General features: G+C 40.4%; 1 protein-coding gene across 1 annotated transcript; it reads left to right on the forward strand.

Moving 5' to 3' along the window:
- The first annotated feature begins 1,789 nt into the window (after nt 1–1,789).
- CALB1 (calbindin 1) lies at nt 1,790–20,321 on the forward strand. Its single transcript, XM_054385465.1, has 11 exons — nt 1,790–1,871; nt 2,197–2,273; nt 6,896–6,970; nt 13,270–13,353; nt 13,441–13,497; nt 16,544–16,621; nt 19,205–19,260; nt 19,383–19,422; nt 19,514–19,567; nt 19,683–19,754; nt 20,208–20,321. The coding sequence occupies exons 1-11, from the start codon at nt 1,790–1,792 to the stop codon at nt 20,319–20,321; spliced, it is 789 nt and encodes a 262-aa protein (XP_054241440.1).
- Nucleotides 20,322–20,433: the final 112 nt, after the last annotated feature.

Genomic DNA, 20,433 nt, shown 5'->3' on the forward strand with positions numbered 1-20,433 from the left:
CACAAGCCTGATTGTAAGGAAATATTTAATGTTATTTCATTTCCTTTGAAAGGGTAGAATGGCATTTGTGGGTGTAAAACTATTCTGAACATTTTTCAATAATATTTACAAATATTTTGAACTGAAGGAATTGATGATCCAATTCTTCGGTCTTTCCTCTTCACTGGTGTTTTGTTCAGCAGCTCACAAAATGCACATCAATGTGATATATCTCTTGAAGAACTCACAGCCAAGCAGCAGCAACAGAATGAGAGAAAGCTGCACATCACAGGTGGAGAAACAGGAGAATGGAAAGATGGAGGGAATCAAGTATAAGGCCTCATGATTACTTAATCGCTATGTCTACATCTCGTTCCATAATGCATACAAGATTTCAGCCACCCAGTCTGCTGGAATCCCGGGATGTGTCAACCTTTAACTAAGGATCCACCTCTCATCCTGGTGGTTTATCCAGACCCCCTGGCATTTTGTTGTCTTCACCTCTGCATTATCCCGTCTTTATATTTATCCTCACGGTATATGTGGATATTAGCATACGATTGTTCTATTGATGCTCATGTTTAGCACAGGAAGATTCTTAGGTTTCCTAGCTGCTCTCATCCCCCATCCTTACTGTACTACCTACTGCATGTGGCAATGTCCTGTCAGCTGATTATCTTGGTCATCAAGTCATGTTAACTCAACATAACATGTGAGGGATATTGCTGGAAGAAGAAAGACAGTTTCAGTGCTCCAAAGGACTCAGATAATCCCAATGTCAAAAATTAATCATCCCAAAAGGTACCTAATCATTATTACTAGATAACACCATGTTACCCCATGATGAAAGGAAGATCTTTGGCAAGCTGCTCTCATCCTTCCCACATACCCATTGCTAGAGGAGAGCAAGTCTCCAAAGCTGGTCAACCAAAAAAAGTGGTAGCTCAGTCAGAAGTGACTGTAGTAGTGTCTGACACGCCCCCATACCAGGAAAGAAAGAACTTACTAATGAAGTCTTCCATATGTAACTGCTGGAATGAAATTTACATTTACAATGCTTGATCCATTCTATCTCAGTATGGATATCTCAATACCCCATGACACCTCAGTGCAAATGTTGGCTTAAAGCATTGCAGCACTTCAAAGATTAAGTCTCTGTGGAGCTACCCGCAGGTTTGTTTTGGGGATGGAGCAGTTAAAAATGGTGTCACCAAAACTGATTCCTTTCACCCTACATAGTGTCTCACATGGCTTTGTAGTACCAGGACATCCTGCAATGCTCTTAGCCATGCTCTGACACGCAGGACCCTTACCCAGATGGAAACCCGATGGCTAAACTGGGAGACTGTGCTCGTCCTCCACCCCCCACACCTCTTGGGCACACTCTTCCACAGCGAGGGACCCACAGTAACCACTGGGTCACCCAGCGCCGTTCCCTCTGCTCGGAGACGTCCACCTGGCACCAGCACACCCCTCATGTCTCGGGGTGACTGTCCCCAGTGGTCTGAACCGTGGGGGCTGCCGTCGGGCCGGCCACAGCCTTGTTGCCGCCGGCGGGAGACCCCTGCCCCCCCACGCAGTGAGGGGAGGCCGCGGCGGGGCCCGCGGAGAGGGAGGGCAGCGCCGGGGGGAGTGGCCCGGCCGGGACGGCCCCATAAATAGCCCTCGGCGGGGCGGTGGCGGGAGGAGCCGTCGCCGCAGCCGTCGCCACCGTCGCCGCTCCGGCCGCGGGCAGAGTCAGCACCGCGGACAGCGCCCCGTCGCGACCCCGAGCCTCTCCTCACCCCTCCGCTCCCCTCTGCGCCCCACCATGACGGCGGAGACCCACCTGCAAGGCGTGGAGATCTCGGCCGCGCAGTTCTTCGAGATCTGGCACCACTACGACTCCGACGGTGACTCCTTTCGCCCCCCGGGGCGGCGGGGCGCGGGGGGCGGCGGGGGGCAGTCCCGGGGGAGACTTGGGGGGACTTCAATGCTCCCCGCCAGCAAGCAGCCCCGGCCCTAGTCCAGGTCCCGCTCCGCGCCCGCCGTCCCGCAGCCTCGGGGCACAGCCCTGGAGCCGTCAGGGGCCGGGGTCGGGATCGGGGTCGGGGTCGGCGCGCAGGGAACGGCTGCGCTGGGATGGAGCAGACGGGTCGGAGACGTCCCTGCCGGCGCTGGAGAGCGGAGCAAGTTCGGAGCGAGCGGTGACCGCAACCGTAACTCTTTCTGTTGTAGGCAATGGGTACATGGATGGGAAGGAGCTACAAAACTTCATTCAGGAGCTGCAGCAGGCGCGGAAGAAGGCGGGCTTGGTAGGTTAACGTTTCACCCCACTTTTTCATCTTCTCCGGGAAAGAAGAGTTTTCCTGAGCAAACTCCAGTGTCCCGGTTCCTTCTGTTCTCTGTTGCCATCACACCGCTCGTGCACTTATCTCACCAGGCAAAGGAAAGTAGCTCGGTTAGAAATCAGCAGATTGCAAATGAAATAAATCGTCTGTGAGTCTGCTATGGAAAAGGGAAGGCCAGGGTGCGCTTCCCGGGAGGGCTGATCCCTCTCACATCTTTCCAGGCTGCGAAGTGGTGCATCTTACAGAGCTCAGAAAGAAAAGTCAAGAATTACATGGACGTTATCTTTTTGTCCGGACGGGACGTTATCCCTTTGCAATTAATCTTACCTGATCCAGATCTGTACTGACACTTTAAAAAAAAAAAAAAAAAAAAAAGGAAAAAAACCAAACCCCATCACTTCGAGGTAGTTTGATTCTTTTAATTTCATTCCTAATGGGCAGTTTGGGCTGAAATGCGTTTCTGCCCCTTGGTGGTCAGTAAATAGATCTGCAGAGGACTCCTAACCACTTTTTGCCCTTCATTAGTGTTCTCCACCAGGAGGATGATTACCAAATCCAGTTTAAATTGTTCAGAGGGACAGCACAGTTTTTGATAATGTTCTCAAAGCAATTGTGTTGGAGTTATTAAAGCTAATTACTAATTTCTTCCAAACTATACTGCTGTGCTGAACAAACAGAGAAAGAAAAAAAGAAAGAAATGAAAGATTCCATGTAAAGGTTTGAGTTAAGATAGAAGTGAACCTTTAAACAAATAAATTGCCCTTAAAATAAAGAGGCTACCTAGCATCAGACTCCAGTATATAATCTGATGAATTACTTTAAGTGAACCTATGCTAAAACCTTCTGAAGTAATAGAAAATACAATTATAATTTAACTGCATGATATGTGTGCATAGAGAAATAGATTAATACTTCATAGAAGAATAACTCCAAATTAAGGAATAGTTTTTCCATAATTAACTTTGCCTTAAAAGTTGCAGTATATTTCAGAAACAAATGCAAAGCTATTAAATTAAAACAAATCAATTTATTTTGTGGGAAATGCTATCTTACTATTTGTATGAGTGTAAAGCAGCAATACCTCTAATGTTGCGGCAATCTAGGTACCAGTTAATTCTTCATAGAGATGTTGGTGTACAAATTAGTTTTCTGGAGTGTAAGTTTAAACCCAAATTAAAAACAAACAAACCAAAATGAAACAACAACAAAGAAAACCAAACCCAAGACAAATGCCACCCCACCAAATAAAAATAAAACCAACAAACCAACAAAAACAAACCAAGAAAATCAAATACTTCCAGAAGATTGGAAAAGGAATGAGGTTTTTAGCAGGAAGAAGTGCAATTTTTTATATTTTTTTCACACACACAAAAAATAATTAGGCAAAACTTCAATAGTCTTCATGTATTGCAACAGATCAAACCTCTTTTCGGTATTGAAGTGCAGGAAACTTAAGTATGTCCATTAGAAAGAAGCTATTCAAGCCTGTGTATAGCTAGTATGAATGACATTCTTAGTAGATATACTGATGCATTATTCAGTAGTTTAAAAATTAATTAGAAGCTTGATGAAAAAAAATTACCATTTTAAGGTTGGATTCTCTTCTCTCTCAAAGCAATGTGACGTCACCTTAAAAATAGAGGATGCTGAAAGTAACACAGAAAAGTCTTGCAGGATTATTCTTGTCTGCTACAAATGCCATTATTTATGCCTTTTAAAATCTTTTATTTAAAGAAAGTAGCCACTCACAATATGTTTTAGAATTGCTCAGGTGTTTAATTAAGTTCGCCTTTCCCTTTTCTCTGATTGAAACCTCTTTGGAGTGCTCTGCTGAAAAGAGCGATCTGCTGTAGCAACAGCAAATTCAGTGCTTGCTCTGTTTGCTCCTGAGTATGGATATATGTCATCTGAGGCTTCCAATCTATGCTGATTCTTGAATTTGAAGGCTCATTTGCCAAACAAGCATCTCATTAGTTCGTGTCTTGTCTCACGGGATACTAATTCAGTAGCTTTGAATTTCTGTTCTTTTGCCAGAAGGGACACATTGAGAAACCAGTGTAGGTTATATGTCATTTCCTCGGCTGTCCTTCTTTGAACGCCCCAAAGCTTCTTTGTCATCATTAACTTCGGTATTTCAGGTCACCCTCCTGCTCACTATTTTTGAAATATTCAATTATGCATTCTTCATAGCTGGATTCTACATCAGTCATGCCGTGTGCATTAAAGAATCACACTGACTCTGTCATCAGATAGGACGGTTTAATATTTCCCTATATTCTTCCCAACTACAGAACTGTTCTAATTATGTTCTAATTCTAATCCTTTTATTAATCCACTCAGTAAGCCTGTACTTTCACAGCTGCTTTTTCTCAGGTGGAGCAGTAGCGTGCAGCCTGATTCATGGTAGCCCCAAAGGGTGGATGTGTACTTGGATGTTTTAGAGCTTGGGCTTTTCATTGGCTAACACTATGTCTTTTTGACCATGCTTTATGGTAGATAGTGAATTGATCTGATATAATTGCAGACATATTGAAAGAACTGCCTCTTTTTAAAAAGGTAAAACCTCTGTCATCACAAAAGCGTAGCTTCCAGTTATTGTGCCCCACATTTATGCAATGTCTTCTCTATTTAGGTATGCCAATTGCAAAAACAAGCTGTGGGGTATAAGTGACTAACCCAGAGATTGACAAAGGGTCAATAGCTGAATCTTGGCAGAGCTGTTCCACGTCTTGTTTCTTACTTCCTCTGCATATATAGATGATGACAATATTTCTCCACAGAAGTTTGTGATTTAATAGATATCTATGAATACAGAGATGTAAGTGGTGCCAGCTATCCATATATTTTTAAATCATATTGGTGGGATAAGTGTCTCAAGTTTCATCAGGGGAGACTGAGGCATGAAGGGCTAGTTCTTTAATTTCAAACACTGAGCACTATGAAGGGCTGGTATCTTGATTTCCAGCACAGAGCACTGCTTCTGCATCAAAGTCAGGACTAGACTTGGTTAAATTTAGGCAAGTTTTGTTTTGTGACTGAAAACATTTATTTGAACAACATAACTTGGATAACTCATTGGGCAGCTCAATTGTGGGTGAAGTGAGCACCAAAGACCCCTTTCTGCTTAGTGTGCTGGAGGACAAGCATCCAGTTTGTATTAACCTGTAAATAGCTGTGCTCCTTCAACAGCTGGACACTCTCTGGCCCTGCAGAGCTGCTGTTAGGAAGAATGGTAAAATATTTAACCAGACTAATTAAAATCCAGGTGTCTGAATTCTCTGTTCTTTCTGCTAAGCAAACTTGTCCCCACTTTGGGATCATTAGATGAAAGGTGACATTGAAGTGGTTTGTATTAATAACCACATCTCTAATTAAAGCCATGGCAAATTACTAACCTGCCATGGATGACTTTGACAGAAATAGGATACTGGGCCATGATTGTATCAGCTACAAGGAGCTGACATTTGAGTTAGCTTTGGTAGTTGAAATTTGGGACAAACTACGACAGACTTTGTACAGCTGAGATTCCCTGTGTCTGCAGTGAGAGGATCACTTAGGTTCTATATATTCAGATCTATTACAGCAACTAAGGCTTTAATTTCCAGAGACTGCTGTGTCTTCATCTATAACCACAGGAGTGTCCGTTGGGTTAACACAACGATCGTCCTGATTCTTGTTGCATTGTTTTACCAGCTCACACCTGTAAGAAATGCAAAGAAAGTGAAAAGTTTCCTCAGTATTGAAGGTTGATGGCAGCTCATATCAAAGCAAGGCAAGGCAAGTTGAAGTGTGAAATCAAATATTTAGATATTCACCCTGAGGCTGGCACTTTCGCCAAAGCCTAGAGTGAGGATAGCCTGTAGAGAACAGATCTATAGCAGGGACCATGATTTATATGAAGAATGATTATTCTGGCTTTACTCTGTTAGATTTAAGGTAACGCTCAAAGTTTTCTCCCTCTTAAATCTACCTCTCCACATTTCAGCAGTGACATTTTGACTCTGTTTCTATGATAACCAAATACTAAACAGTGAAAAATATGATAGCATGATGAGCTCTTTTCAGGCTAAAATAGCACCCATTGTTCAGGAAAAATCCACTCAAAGATGTGGAAAGGCTATTTTGGTGTTCAGATGTATTGCAGTGAAATGTTCTTTATTTTGAAAGATTTTCGACTGCCTTCAAGTTACTAATTTAAAAATGAAAATGGAGAAAATTGACTAATAATTGCCTAGGAAATTCACTGTCATCCTCTTAAACAAAGGAGCTGTTATACACATCTTCCAACACATCTGTCCTTACATTTTTTTTCATGCTGTAAATAGGAGCTCTAACTATTTAGATGCCAATCATTCACATTGATTATAATTCCTTGGGAAGTAAAACTTATCACAATGACACTACTCATGATTAAAAAAAAAAAAAAAAAGCTCTCCTTTCATTTAAACTCGAGGAATCCAGCTGCAGTAAGTGTGAGTACTTCAGTAAATGTAGTATATTATTTGGCAACTAGTAGAATGTTCAAGCAAGTTGACGTGAGTGTCTCTGTATCGCAAAGTGATGGTTCTCCCCTTTTAACTTTGTAGGATTTAACACCTGAAATGAAAGCTTTTGTGGACCAATATGGGAAGACTCCTGATGGAAAAATAGGAATAGTTGAGGTAAGATTGTTACTTTATAAAAAAAGACTGGCATGCTTACTAGTAGAAAATACATTCAGCACAGGAAAGCACCTGCATAACACGTAAACACTTAGGATTTTTAGTTCCACTGAAAATGTCTTCATCTGTCTTAAGGTCTTCAGTGTTTTTCTCACTAACATTCTTTTTTTCCACCAAAGGTATTCCTTATGTCTCTGCAGACATGTCACTGCACTTCACTCAACTTTGCACACTTTGTCCAGTAAAATAAGGACCACCATCAATTTAGTTTTCCTGCAAAGCAAAGAAGAGCTCTGTTTTAGCATTGGAATTGTGAAAGGCAATAGAATTTATTTCTACCAATGGTTTTGACCTAATGCTCCAACAGCAGTCCTATAGCAAGGATAATGCACAAGTGAACACAACTGGGTGATCCCTGTATGTAGGCTATTCTAAAAAAAAATATATACATATATAAGGTAAGAATCATAGAATCACAGAATCATAGAATCATAGAATCAGTCAGGGTTGGAAGGGACCACAAGGATCATCCAGTTCCAACACCCCTGCCATGGGCAGGGACACCTCACACTACAGCAGGCTGGCCAGAGCCTCATCCAGCCTGGCTGCAAACACCTCCAGGGATGGGGCCTCAACCACCTCCCTGGACAACCCGTTCCAGGCTCTCACCACTCTCATGATGAAGAACTTCTTCCTCACTTCCAGCCTGAATCTCCCCACTTCCAGCTTTATTCCATTCCCCCAAGTCCTGTCACTACCTGATAGCCTAAAAAGTCCCTCCCCAGCTTTCTTGTAGGCCCCCTTCAGATACTGGAAAGCCACAATAAGGTCACCTTAGAGAGCAACCTAATCATGTTAAATTTAAACAAAATGTTAATAGTAGTTGTGATCTACCTTGTGAAAGATGAGGTCTTCTTACTGATTCCTTTCTTGAACTTTAGCAGAGCTTCAGGCAGAAAAAAATCCCTATTGGTTTCTAAAGAGGGCAAAGGGAACCAACCTTTTTTGCACACACCTGCTCAGCTATTGCAAAATTCAGACAACATACTGGGAAGGGATAAACCTTTGTGTTTTCTCTCAATTTCACTATTCGGTGCTGCAAGCCAAAGAGGAGAATTCGCTGGGTTACAGCTTGAAAAGTCACTTTTCAAAGCCTAAATCAATGACTCCTTTATGTCACTCTGAGTGCACAGAGACTGCAGTTTTATTATTAAATGCTATTACATATTTTTAAAATTTATTTTTTTTTCCCCCTGATAATAAGAAATCTGACCTGGAGAGCTAATTAAGAAAGAGTTGGAAACAAGCCAGGTCTGCAAAATGTCTGCAGTGACCAACTTTGGGTCAGTAGCTAATTTTAAAATACAGGGCTGAATGGAATCTGTAAAAGTCAATAAGAAATATCACTGTTGCTATAATCAATCATTTCAGAGTGTTTTTCTCCTCTGTCATGTGTCTGCATTGCATATACTTATTTAAAGTGCACATATATGCATATGTAATTACAACAAGCTACCACAGAAGCACAAATAGTTTCACTTACAGCTATCATTAGTTTTCTTATTGTATCTTTTGATAATATTTAGCATTGATCTAATAGTTCTGCACCTGAAAAGACCTATTGCTTATCTAGACTAATTTTGGGGGGATTGGAATAACAAATGTTTATTAATTTGGTATTGAAGAAGCCTATTTAATTTATTCTTTTTGAATATATGCAATAGCAAGCACTGAATGCAGAATGTATAGATAATGCCTTAAAAAAAACCCAAATAATTTTTTTGCTTAGGACAAATATTGGAGAGTTGTATCTTTCAAATTCTGTTCCTGATTCTGCAATTGACTTAATGGGTAAAGATGAACAAATTTGATAGGGTCTCATATGGCACAGTGCTCCCCACCTCCAGTGAAGTACCAAGCATGCTCAGCATCCACAGAAGCCATTGAATAGTGACAGCACTCAGTTCAGTGACTGAAGGGACTTTCTCCCTTAATATAGCAGTTTCCTAACTGAATAGCTATATTTTGTTTCACTTACATCAGCATGCAGCTTGATTTGGAAAATGCTGATGGGACTCAGAAGAAATGTGTTGCACATGCAGAGCAGGATGATATTAAAGTTAGTATTTGGACTTGATTCTCTTTCCTTATAAATAAAAAATGTCCAGTAATTCCAGTAGTGCATCAAATAGTTTTTTTTCTATGAAAGGGTATGAATGCTGTTAAAAAAAAACCAAAAACTTTTGTAAAGCCACTCAGACTCCCAGCCATCATTATCAATAGCTTGGCATTTGACAGAAAAAGTCATAGGAAATAATGAGTTTTCAGGAAAGGTCTATTGATTGAGATAAAGAGGAGGCCTGGATGGCTTTTTTTTTTTCCCCCAACTGAGACCAAGTGTGGATTCTGTCTTTACAAGCACACTGCAGTTAGCTCACTAGCTTTTATCCAGTGCTCTCCAGCTAAAGGCAGAGCCTGACCTGTCCTCTTGCTCGTCATTGTGTAAGGGACCTTTTATTCACCTTTTGTACTCATTCAGGTCAATGCTTTCACCAAAATGTGGGTGTAAAGCCTGAGGTCTGGAAGCTGAGGACTGCAGTAATTCCACATTCAAATTATTTGAAGCTTACTGCTGCCATAAAAATAGCTACTTATTAGCCTAAAATATTCTTTGTACCCCTGGTCTCTATTATAGGATTTTTAAAAGCAAATTCACTGCATGAGATGGAGGGAATTTTAAATAACATCAATTACCAACAGAATTCACTTAGAGAATGATTTCTGGAAAACAGTTCTGATATTGTTTTAAATCCTGTGAGCATTTTTTTTCTGTAAGGTAACCTAATGAGACATACATCAGCCTGAAGCTGAGCAGAGGAGTCCAGCCAGACTGAGTCTTTGTGTTTCTTCCCTGCTGCTCATGATACAGAAATAGTTGATGTTCACCCTAAGAGCAGCACCCAGCTCACACAAATGCTCACTAACTGCTGCTGCTGCCACACACCAATGCATAAGGGGCTGCACTCTTCCTCAGACACATTCACAGAGTCTCCCTATGCTTATCTTCACAAAGAAGTCATTAGAAATAGCACCACGTTTTCCATATTTTCTCTCTGTAGTGGTATAACTGGGACTGGGAAGTTGGGTGAGTTTCCTTGTGATCTTCTCACCCCTTAATAATACAGAATTTTCCACCCAAAACCCCCAATTTAATGCTATTTCAGGCATGAGCTTGGAGAACTGGACTTTCCTTTAGCTATTTTGATTTTGTGATGCTGAAGGGTACAAGAGAAAGAAAAGACAAAAGTAATTTTTTGGCAGAAACCTGAGCTAATACTGGATATTGATCTGGATATTGGATATCTTTGTAATGTGAAAGCCTGTGCTTTCCCCCAAGACTTAACAAAGGTTGAGACGTATAGCTTAGTTTGATACTGCTAGTAAGCTGTTCATGATTCTTTGGAAGATTACTATTTTACACCTGCCCTTGCACCTTGTACTACTCTACAGTGCCCTTGCAAAATTCCCCAGTTAGCTGTGGAGATCCCACAAGTAAGAGCTCATCATTTCCATATATGTGAACCCTTTCCCATTGTCATAGTCTCTTCAACCCAAACTCTGCTTATTACTATAATACGCTCTTCCAGTCAGCATTTGTTGTTGAGGAGTGTGATGGTTCAAAACTGTCTTTTTAATTTTTCTTCTCAAAGTTCAAGCAGGGAAAGCTAAAGAATATAAACAAGTCACTACTGGGTGTAAGAAAGCAAAATACTGATTGTTCTAAACACTTCCACTGGATAGATAGAAATGTTTAAGAACCACTACTCAAAACAAAGTAGGGGCAGTCAGAGTCTGAGCTCTGGGCTTCCTTGCTGGGCTGTCTGGCTGCTGCTTCTTCTTCTCTTCTGGCCGAAGATATCACTGACCTTGGAGAGCTAAGTTAACAGCCTCTCTGCTTTTAACTCTCTCATCTGGGGGGAGGAGGCCCCAGGGAGAGAGGTCCCTTGGGAAAGGTCCCCTTTGGGGAGAAGCAAAGGGAGCTTGGTTGTGCTTTTCTGTTGGTTGTATATATTTGTAAATGTTGTGAATTTTGTACATTTGTACATATCCATTGCATTTCATCATAGATTGTAGATTTTGCTTGTAAATACAGCTTTCATTTGCTTCCAGACTGAGCTAGCCTGGTTATTGGTGGGGAGGGAGATTTCAGCTCTCACACTGATACAAGTAGGAATGACAATTTGCTCTGAAAATCAAAGCTCACCTCTCCTGGGAGGATGTGTCAGTGTGAGCTGAAATTCCCCCACACCAACAATAACCAGGCTAGCTCAGTCTGGAAGTGAATGAAAGCTGTATTTACAAGCAGATCTACAATCTACGATGAAATGCAATGGATATGTACAAATATACAAAATTCACAACATTTACAAATATATACAATCGACAGAAAAGCACAACCAAGCTCCCTTTGCTTCTCCCCAAAGGGGACCTTTCCCAAGGGGCCTCTCTCCCAGACCCCCCTGGCAGAAAGGAGTTAGGTAAAAGTAAAGAGGCTGTTAACTTAGCTCACCAAGGTCAGTGTGTTATCTTCAGCCAGAAGAGGAGAAGAAACAGCAGCCAGACACCCCAGCAAGGAAGCCCTGACTGCAAACTGCCCCACTTTCTTTTGAGCAGTAGTTCTTAAACATTTCTATCTATCCAATGGAAGTGTCCAGAACAATCATTATTTTGCTTTCTTACACCCAATAGTGACTTATTTACACTCTTTTTCTTTCTCTGCTTGGACTTTGAGAAGAAAAATTAAAGAGCCAGTTTCAAACCATCACAGAGGAATACAGAAGAGTTCCCATAAGCCAGCCCTGTGGTACACACAGTGAGCTGTCAGGCACCCACGAACGTGCACTTACCCCCACGTGTGTGTGTGCCATTTCTCATGGAGTAGGTTTCCAAAGCTGCTGACAAAAATACATTGTTTAAGTTGATTTGGATTAGTGTTCAGCCAGTTAGCAAAAGCACTCAGACTGCTCTGACAGCCTGTCATCAGCTGCACCAGGTCTGTAAGGAGAGTGCTCTGAGCTGTCTTTTCAGTTACCAGCACTTAAAGAATACAACGGATTCCTTGCACAGATAATTTTAGGGAAAAAAGAGAGAACTTGTCGTGCCTGTAGGGTAGGGTAAGAAGGAGACCTGGACTCACCTATGGTGCTACTGGAGCCCAATTAAAAAGTCTGAGCAATTAGGCAACAGCACTGAAGCAGACAGAATGAGGGACCTGAGGATATCAAATGAATGTGAAAAAACGAAAAATTTGATTCAAAATTTTAAGATAGGGCTCCATGAAGTCTGCAGATGTCATTTTTTTTTATAAAAGAATGAAGCTAAGAAATCTGTCTTGCTCCATTCTCTCTTCCTAGTAAGCACAGCTGGTCTATTCTTCAAGTAAAGTTTTCTTTAATCAAAACACATTTCATACATTGCGAAGACAGAAAAAAACATTAGGCTTTTGTTAAAAACAAATCATGATTTTACATTAAATTATACAGCATACTCTCCATCTCCCACATTTGTCACTTGCCAAAATTGAGTTATAGTAAATGAACAGTTTCAATAATCAGTACAATCATGTCTGATTTTAAAAAAGCCTTTTGTAGAGCAGAGCCATTGGAAGAACCACCCCTGGTTTTGCAGGGCTAAAAACCCTTTTGATTTCTTTCTGGTATTTATAGCTCTTCTTGAACACATCTCTGTGCAAATGATCACTGCTTGCCATCCCCTTATTCTCCCTACTTTCCTTTTTTTTCCTGGCTTTTTGAAGTATTTTTCTGTTTACTTGACACACGTGTTCTTCATGTCAGTGTTCCTCTCCTTCCTCTTCCTCAGTATCTGTGAGTAGTCTATTTCCTTCACTCTCACAACTCACAGACCTTCACGCTTAGCCTCTGTACATCCTTGAGTTATGTTTTCCTTTTGTCCCAGTTTCAGGTTTTCACCACAGATACTAACTCTGCATGGCTGAATTCCCCCCACCCCCTTTTTTTTCCTGCAGCTACCTCTTCAGTAAAGTGCTGTCTCACTCCTTTCTTGCAGACTGCAGTTCTCTTTGACCTTGATGAACACGGCAAAACTGTAAGCCTTTCAGAGGCATCTTCCAAACATTTCAGCTAACAGGATGAGGCTTCCTCTGGGGTCACAATAGAGCAATATAACCACAAAGAACTTGATAATCTTTTAACAAGTTTCATGCCCTTTAACAGGCTAATGAAGAATCAAAGTTCAATCTTTCTTAAATTCTGTTACAGCTTGCTCAGATATTACCAACAGAAGAGAACTTCCTCTTGTTCTTCAGATGCCAGCAGCTAAAGTCAAGTGAAGACTTCATGCAGGTACAGTATGAAAAGCGCCTTTTGTAAAATCATCCAAGACTTGCTCACCATAAATATATCCTTGAAGCATTCATGTTCTGATTTCAGACATGGAGAAAATACGACAGCGACCACAGCGGCTTCATTGATTCTGAGGAACTCAAGGTAAACCACTGTCTGTGGGTGGGCACGAGGTGAGAGCAGGCACTGGAGTACAGCTGGTGCTGCTCTCTGTTTCTTCAGATACCCATTCCTGCATGCTTTTGCATTCCAAACACCACCAAAAAAAGCAATATGATTAGCTGATATTTTTATCATCAGTAAATTATTTAAAGTGAAACTCTAATCTGAGCATTGCTTTTCTAAAACACGTTTTAGTTCAGATCAATGTCTGTCTCAAGTGACTCAGGGTAGCAGGTGCTTAGCTTAGGAGTAAGAAACATTCAGAAATCAAGATAGGCCTCTGAAAGCTACATGGTTCTTCTTTTTTTTGGTATGTTATGGATGAGGGCTGTTCTGCTGTTTTTTTTCCTAGGGCAGCCTCTTGCATTAATTAGAGATCATGCTCTCCCAAGCATCAAGTAACTCTACAGGTTCCACTCAAATCCTGTCAGGCTAACACAAATGGAATTGTGTTGCCCCTCACTGGTTCTCTTGCTGGTATTTTGGTATCAATTTTAATATGCACAACTAAGGGCACAATCTAGATTACTCTGTTAGCCATCTCAGCCTTGCAGAGTTAACAACTCTTAAAATTAGAGGGATTTAGTTCCCTAGTTGTAACACTAACAGAGGTTTGTAGGTGATGAGTCACAGAGCTGTAGAGTCACAGAGGGGTTGGAAGGGACCTCTGGAGGTCATCTTGTCCCTGCTCAAGCAGGGCCTCCTAGAGCGAGTTTCCCAGGGCTGTATCCAGATTGCTTTTGAGTATCTTCAAGGATGAAGACTCCACAACCTTCCTGGACAGTCTGTGCCACTGATAGGTCATCTTCACAGTAAAAGCAGATTTTCTGATGTTGAAAGGGAACCTCCTGTGTTTTGGTTTGTGTCCTCTGCCTCTGGTCCTGTCACTGGACACCTGCCTGACTCCATCCAGTTTGTGCTCTCCGTTGCAATATTTATATATGTTGAGATACCTCCTGAGCCCCCCTCCTCTCTGGGCTGAGTAGTCCCAGATCTCTCAGCCTTTCCTTGTGGGAGAGACACTCTGAGGAGAAAGGTGCATTTTCCACAGTTCAGTTGCACCTGATACATTACTGTAGCTTCAAATTCAGAGATACCAAAACTCTTCACAGCAGAAGAAAGAGTTAGTAGTGTTTATCCATCTGATTTGGACTATTTTTCCCATATGTGGTATTCTAAAGGACTACATAAGCTTTATTAACTAAAGCCCTCAGAGATCAAACTGTCTGAAATCCTTACAGCTCTTCTGTTCAGAAGAGGAATCTACATCAGACTGTTCACACCTTTTTTTCCTTTTCCCTTCCTCCTCGAGTTTGATATCTGTGTGACATTTGCCAGGATCCCACCTCAGGGTGACCCTCAGGCAGACAAAGCCATTCTTCTGCTGGTTGGTAGCAGCAGGTCATTTGGTAGGACTAGGAAGAGGCCACACTGCATGTAGCACTTGAGTACTCTCCAGTGCCTTAAGGAGAGTTGATGGCTGCTACAATGTAGATTTAAAAAGGCAGGGATGATCGAGGACCAGCTGAAGAATGAAGACATTTTAACTGGATCCCTGATGGTCCCAATCTCCCTTGTGCTGCAAGGCTTTGCCTGCCTCAGAGAAACAAGCTTTAATGTGTTTAAAATAAGACAGAAATGTCCAGTTCTAATTTTAGTGCAGCACTTCTTGACAAGCTCAAACATTTTAAGTATTTGTTATGCGAGGAGCACACCCACTAACAACTTTATAAGAGAAATTTAAGCTGGAAATCAGGAAAACTTTCTAACAATAGCATCAGCAGTGGAATACGTTGTCCAAGGGGGAGGCAGACTCTCCATCACTGCTTGTATTTAGGAAAGGTTTGGCAATAGCTCAGATCAGACAATAGCTCAGGATGTTTAGATTCAGATAATCCTTTACTGAGACATGGAGATGGGCTGGATAGCCTTTCAGAGTCCTTTCCAGTTCTATTTTCCATCAAAGAACAGAAGATTAAGCATGTCTCTGTAATGTCCATTGGAATCATGGTCTTTCTATACAAGCTACCAGGAAGGTCCTCCAGCTGGTGTCCCACTCCCAGAGGGTGTCAGACTAGAAGAACTGCAGTGGGTATTGGTGATATGGCTATAGGCATGGTTGCATTCAAGGTCAAGGATGTCATCTTTGTACAAATAGATTTTCCTATGAGCTATCCTGTTTTCTCTCTTGAAATGTGGCACAAAATTTCACCAAGATAATGGCACTCAAAGTGGTGACAGTAATTAGGTGCTTCATTGAGCACTGACAGGCATGCTGACATTGTGGGTCTTGCAATGCCTTTGTTAAATAAATTGATATCTTTCTCTCTCTCTCTTTTTTTTTTTTAAATGTCATAGAGCTAGTACAGAGGTTTAAACTACTGAATGAGTAAAAAACCACCTTCTTTTTTAAACTAAAAGCTGATGTGTCAAGTCACAATACCACATCCAATTCTCATTCAAGAAAATGAAATGAAACTGGCTGCATGCATTTAAAATGCAAGCTAGGGAGGAGCAACTTAGGTTAGCATTCAATTCTATCATCAGGTGCTGCCATAAACATGGATAAAACATGATTAATCATTGGTCTTTTCTGCAAGAAGTGATAAAGCAACCAAGCTTTCAAGGAGACTCAAGATTAATTAGTTTAGTTCAGGGATGGAGCAGGTTAGGAAGCCGTATACTAGAAAACCAAACCACTTTTCTACAAATTCACAACAAATGGCATACAACACAGTCATTTTTTTTCCCAAATAGAATTTTTTGAGTAATTTTTTTCCCAATAAAATTTTTTGAGTAATTTCCCCCCCCCCCCAATAAAATTGTGCAGTACACCTGAACCTATCAAAAGAAACTGTTTAATTCTTAGTTGTGGATGATGACTTCTTTTTGTACTTATTTGGAACTTCAGCAGTAAATAGCAAAGTGGATGGAAAACAGCATTTCCCTATTACTTTAATCTTAAGTAAGTCAAGTATTTTGTCCTGGAGATAAAAATTCACCTATTACTCTTCTGTTTATTTAACAGAGCTTCTTGAAAGATTTATTACAGAAAGCAAATAAGCAGATTGAAGACTCAAAGTTAACAGAATACACAGAAATAATGGTAAGATTATTTACAAACATACTTCATCAAGACTGAATTAACTCAAACTCTGTTTATCTTTAGGCAATGGAAGGTTCCAAACGACTTGGAGCCCCACCAGCTCCTAATCAGGCTAACATTTCCACAGAGAGACAACTCTGGTATCTAGCACTGCAAGCACTGCTGCTGCTACAGAGGTTTGTGGGCAGTTTTCAGTGCTGCTTAAGAAAACAAACAACCAAAAACTCAGGAATTCAGTATGTTCTTGGTATTTGTGTAATATTTGTATGCTATTAAACCATAACGTAGTATTTTCCCCTCTTCTTCTTCGTTGTGCTATTAGTTTCAAGTCTTCACAGTTCATAGCAGAAAATATTGGACCTGTCATTAGCACACTGTTATGTTTAGATCAACTTAATTTGGGGTTACTTTGTATGCTCTGCATTCTTATAGTGCTGTAGTGTCTGTCTCTTGCCTTAAAAGCCATCACTGCTTGGTGGCTTATGAGGTGTACAAACATTTTAGACTTTCCTTGTCCCCTTCTTCAAGAAGGAGAAACTGATGTTGTGGATAAACACTAGAACAAAGCTGTTGTTCCCTGGCCTTAAATCAGCCCAGCCCTGGAGCACTCCTTCCATCCTACCACTATTCTGCTCCGTGATAAGGACCAGGATTGGCTTCTGAGTGGACATTCCAAGAGAAAAAAAAAAAATCTCAGAATCCTTATCTGTAGGAAATATATAATGGAAAATATATATAGTAAAATATATAATGGAAAATATATAATTTGTTTGGTTGGTTGTTTGTTTTACCAGCTTGGTTTTATCCTAAAATAATTTTAGCAACCAAAAATGTGCTAGGTAAACCTATTATCCCTCACACTGGCTTGAGAATGGCTCTTTCTCCTGGGAAAAATTGACTAGTTTATTGTATCAGTATAAACCACTAAGCTATAATTGCCACTGTTTATTCAGTAGTGAAGATAAACTGTATTCTTTTTTTTTCTCCCTTCAGAGAGCTTTTAGACCTTCATCTTAAAGTGTCCTCTTAAGTTCTGGCCTCTGTAGAGAGACAGAGATATTTTTTTATCACTGTAGAGTGTTAAAAAATGAACAGCAATAAGAAAAAATAAAACCCAAGGCCAGCTTTCCCATAATCTCCACAGGAAGAAGAAAAGAAGACTGCTAGAAGACATCCAGGCCTGAGCAGCTGTAGGCAGGCAGAGCCAGTGACTAACAACCCATCAAAATACAAAATATGTTGATTTCACAGCTGCCACTGCTTACCCCCCCTAAATGCAAAGCTCCTCACATGAGAGAAGCAGGCAAGGCAGATACTCTCACACAAGAAAAGGAAGTGTTGAAAGGAACCAGGGTGTTAGGGAGAAATCAATGCCTACAGAATAGGTCTCTTTTCTGGTCTCCTTTGACATTTGTTATGTATTAACCAATTGAAATTAGGTCTTGGTTTTTTTTTTTTCATGGCATTAATTCTGTCCTTAAAAGTATATACACTTAGTACAGGATGTCTTTTCCTTTTATCTAAAAATTACATCCAAAATTACTGTGATTGAAGGAGATGGGATGGAGAGTGGGTGGTTGTGTTTTCAGTACAATGCCTAACAATGTTTTGTACAGTCAGCTGCCTTTGTGCCTCTTTCATACAGCAAAGGCAAAATAACACTTGAAAGAAGAAAAACGGGACTATACATACATCCATAAAAACTAGGGGAGGAAGTCTCATGCAGGTGCAATATCTCCATCTACTTCTAATAATGAATACAAGCTCATGCCTCACAAGCAGCAGGAGCTCATCCTTTCAAGGCCTCAAAGGAAAACACTTTGCTGCAATGGGGTGATTGAAAATTATTAGATGTAGCATTCACTTATTTTGTCAGATTGCATTACTGTATTTATTCCTATAATTTAATTATAATTATTTGAAGATATTTACTTTCCCCTTTTCATACCATCAAGAAAATGGGATCTCTTCACTCTTGTCTTGAAATAGATCACAGAAAGAGAATTTGATCATTAACTTAAATATTTAGACCTTGCAGCCAACTGAATGAAACATCTGTTATTTTTCTAAGGAACTGAAAGCCTTGGATTCATTTGAACTTTATCCCACTGTTGTTTCACCTTTATGAATAGAGGACAATGATGTGGGCAAGGCAGATGCTTTCACACGAGGAAAGGAAGTGTTAAAAGAAACCAGGGTATTGGGTAGAAATAGATCATGATAGGAAGTAAAAAATAAAACATTATCATGCCAACCCTCCTCTCACAAATAATTATATGCACAGTTCTCATATGGGACATTCATCACTCTAGCAGGTTAAGACCTACCTTGCAGTAGGTTAATCATAATTGTTCTTCTGGTTTCTTACCAGGTTTTTGCAGCAGAATTAATTACTATAACTTCCTTCTTCAGCACTTTCAGTAAGTGTACCACACAGCAAATGTGGCAGATGAAAACCTGGAGCCACCATTTCAGCATGAAACCAAAGCCAAATGTCGCTGTATTTAAGTATTCCAACAAAGTGATTTCTTCATTACCTTGAGTAATTGTGATTAGTAATGCAAGAATTACATATTCTTTCAGCTCAGAATGTTTGATGCAAACAATGATGGAAAGCTGGAGCTTACTGAACTGGCCAGGTATGTTTTCTGTCTCTTTTCACAACAAATATCATGTAGCAGTTGCTATTACAGAAACAGTTAAACATTTTGACCTTTGGTTGTTTTTTTGTTGTTTGTTGTTTTTTTTTTTCTGTCCAAAGACTACTCCCTGTACAGGAAAATTTTCTTATTAAATTTCAGGTATGAATATTCACATTCTTAAGGTAACTTACTACCATCACACAGAACTGCTATCATTAATGGAGGGTTTTTTTTCCCTTGTGGCATTTAGGGTGTCAAAATGTGTGCAAAAGAATTCAATAAAGCCTTTGAGATGTATGACCAAGTAAGTCTTCAAGAAACGTTTTATTAATTGCATGGTTTGATGGCACTTATTTTCTGAATTTGTGGGAAACCTCTGATGTGAAAAATAAAAGTTTATCTTTAATGTTCTTTTTCAGGATGGCAATGGCTATATAGATGAAAATGAACTCGATGCACTACTGAAGGATCTCTGTGAAAAGAACAAAAAGGTAATCCTAGAAGGCTTTTTTCCCCACTAGAGATTAGATTTAATTTGGATTTGAAGGACACTTTAATCCATCCAATTTATATAAATATAGAGGGCTTCTAAGGCATAAATCCTGAAGTCTAAGTACAACTAAAAATCTTGTCAGAAGTGAGAGCAGTGTAAATTCTGAACGAGGTGGGGCTGTGATTACATAGTGACACTGCCAAAAGCTTGCTTCTGAGACATCAGCTGTCAGCAGTCTAACAAGGCTGTAATAATACGGACAACATGCAAAGAGGTGAACAAGATTTGCAGTGTGTCACTGTTGGACAGGCTGAGAATCCCCTTTTGGTTGTTTCTGTTTGGTTTTGTGGTTTGTTTTTTTTTTTTTTTCCTGCTTTTCTGCTGTTGGAGGTAAACTTGCTCCTGCTGGTAACTAAAGAGGATTATAAAGCATTATCTGTTCTTTAAATAGGAATTAGACATTAACAACCTTGCAACATATAAGAAAAACATCATGGCCTTGTCTGACGGAGGAAAGCTTTACCGAGCAGAGCTGGCTCTTATTCTCTGTGCTGAGGAAAACTAGAACTCTCCTCTCATGTCCACTTAACTAGTGATGTACTCTATCTACACAATAACTGTGCACTATAAGGGAGTAGGCTGTATTTTTAAATTGCATATAGAAAATTAGCCAGGAC

This window comes from Indicator indicator, chromosome 12 (genome assembly GCF_027791375.1).
Source record: "Indicator indicator isolate 239-I01 chromosome 12, UM_Iind_1.1, whole genome shotgun sequence".
Classification (NCBI taxonomy): Eukaryota; Metazoa; Chordata; class Aves; order Piciformes; family Indicatoridae; genus Indicator; species Indicator indicator.

Bases quoted from the DNA above. Each gene is read 5' to 3' on its own strand.
- CALB1 (XM_054385465.1), top strand. From the start codon at position 1,790: ATGACGGCGGAGACCCACCTGCAAGGCGTGGAGATCTCGGCCGCGCAG. The intron at 19,423-19,513 runs GTATGAATATTC...TGTGGCATTTAG, and splicing joins ATTTTCTTATTAAATTTCAG to GGTGTCAAAATGTGTGCAAA. The intron at 19,755-20,207 runs GTAATCCTAGAA...TTCTTTAAATAG, and splicing joins TCTGTGAAAAGAACAAAAAG to GAATTAGACATTAACAACCT.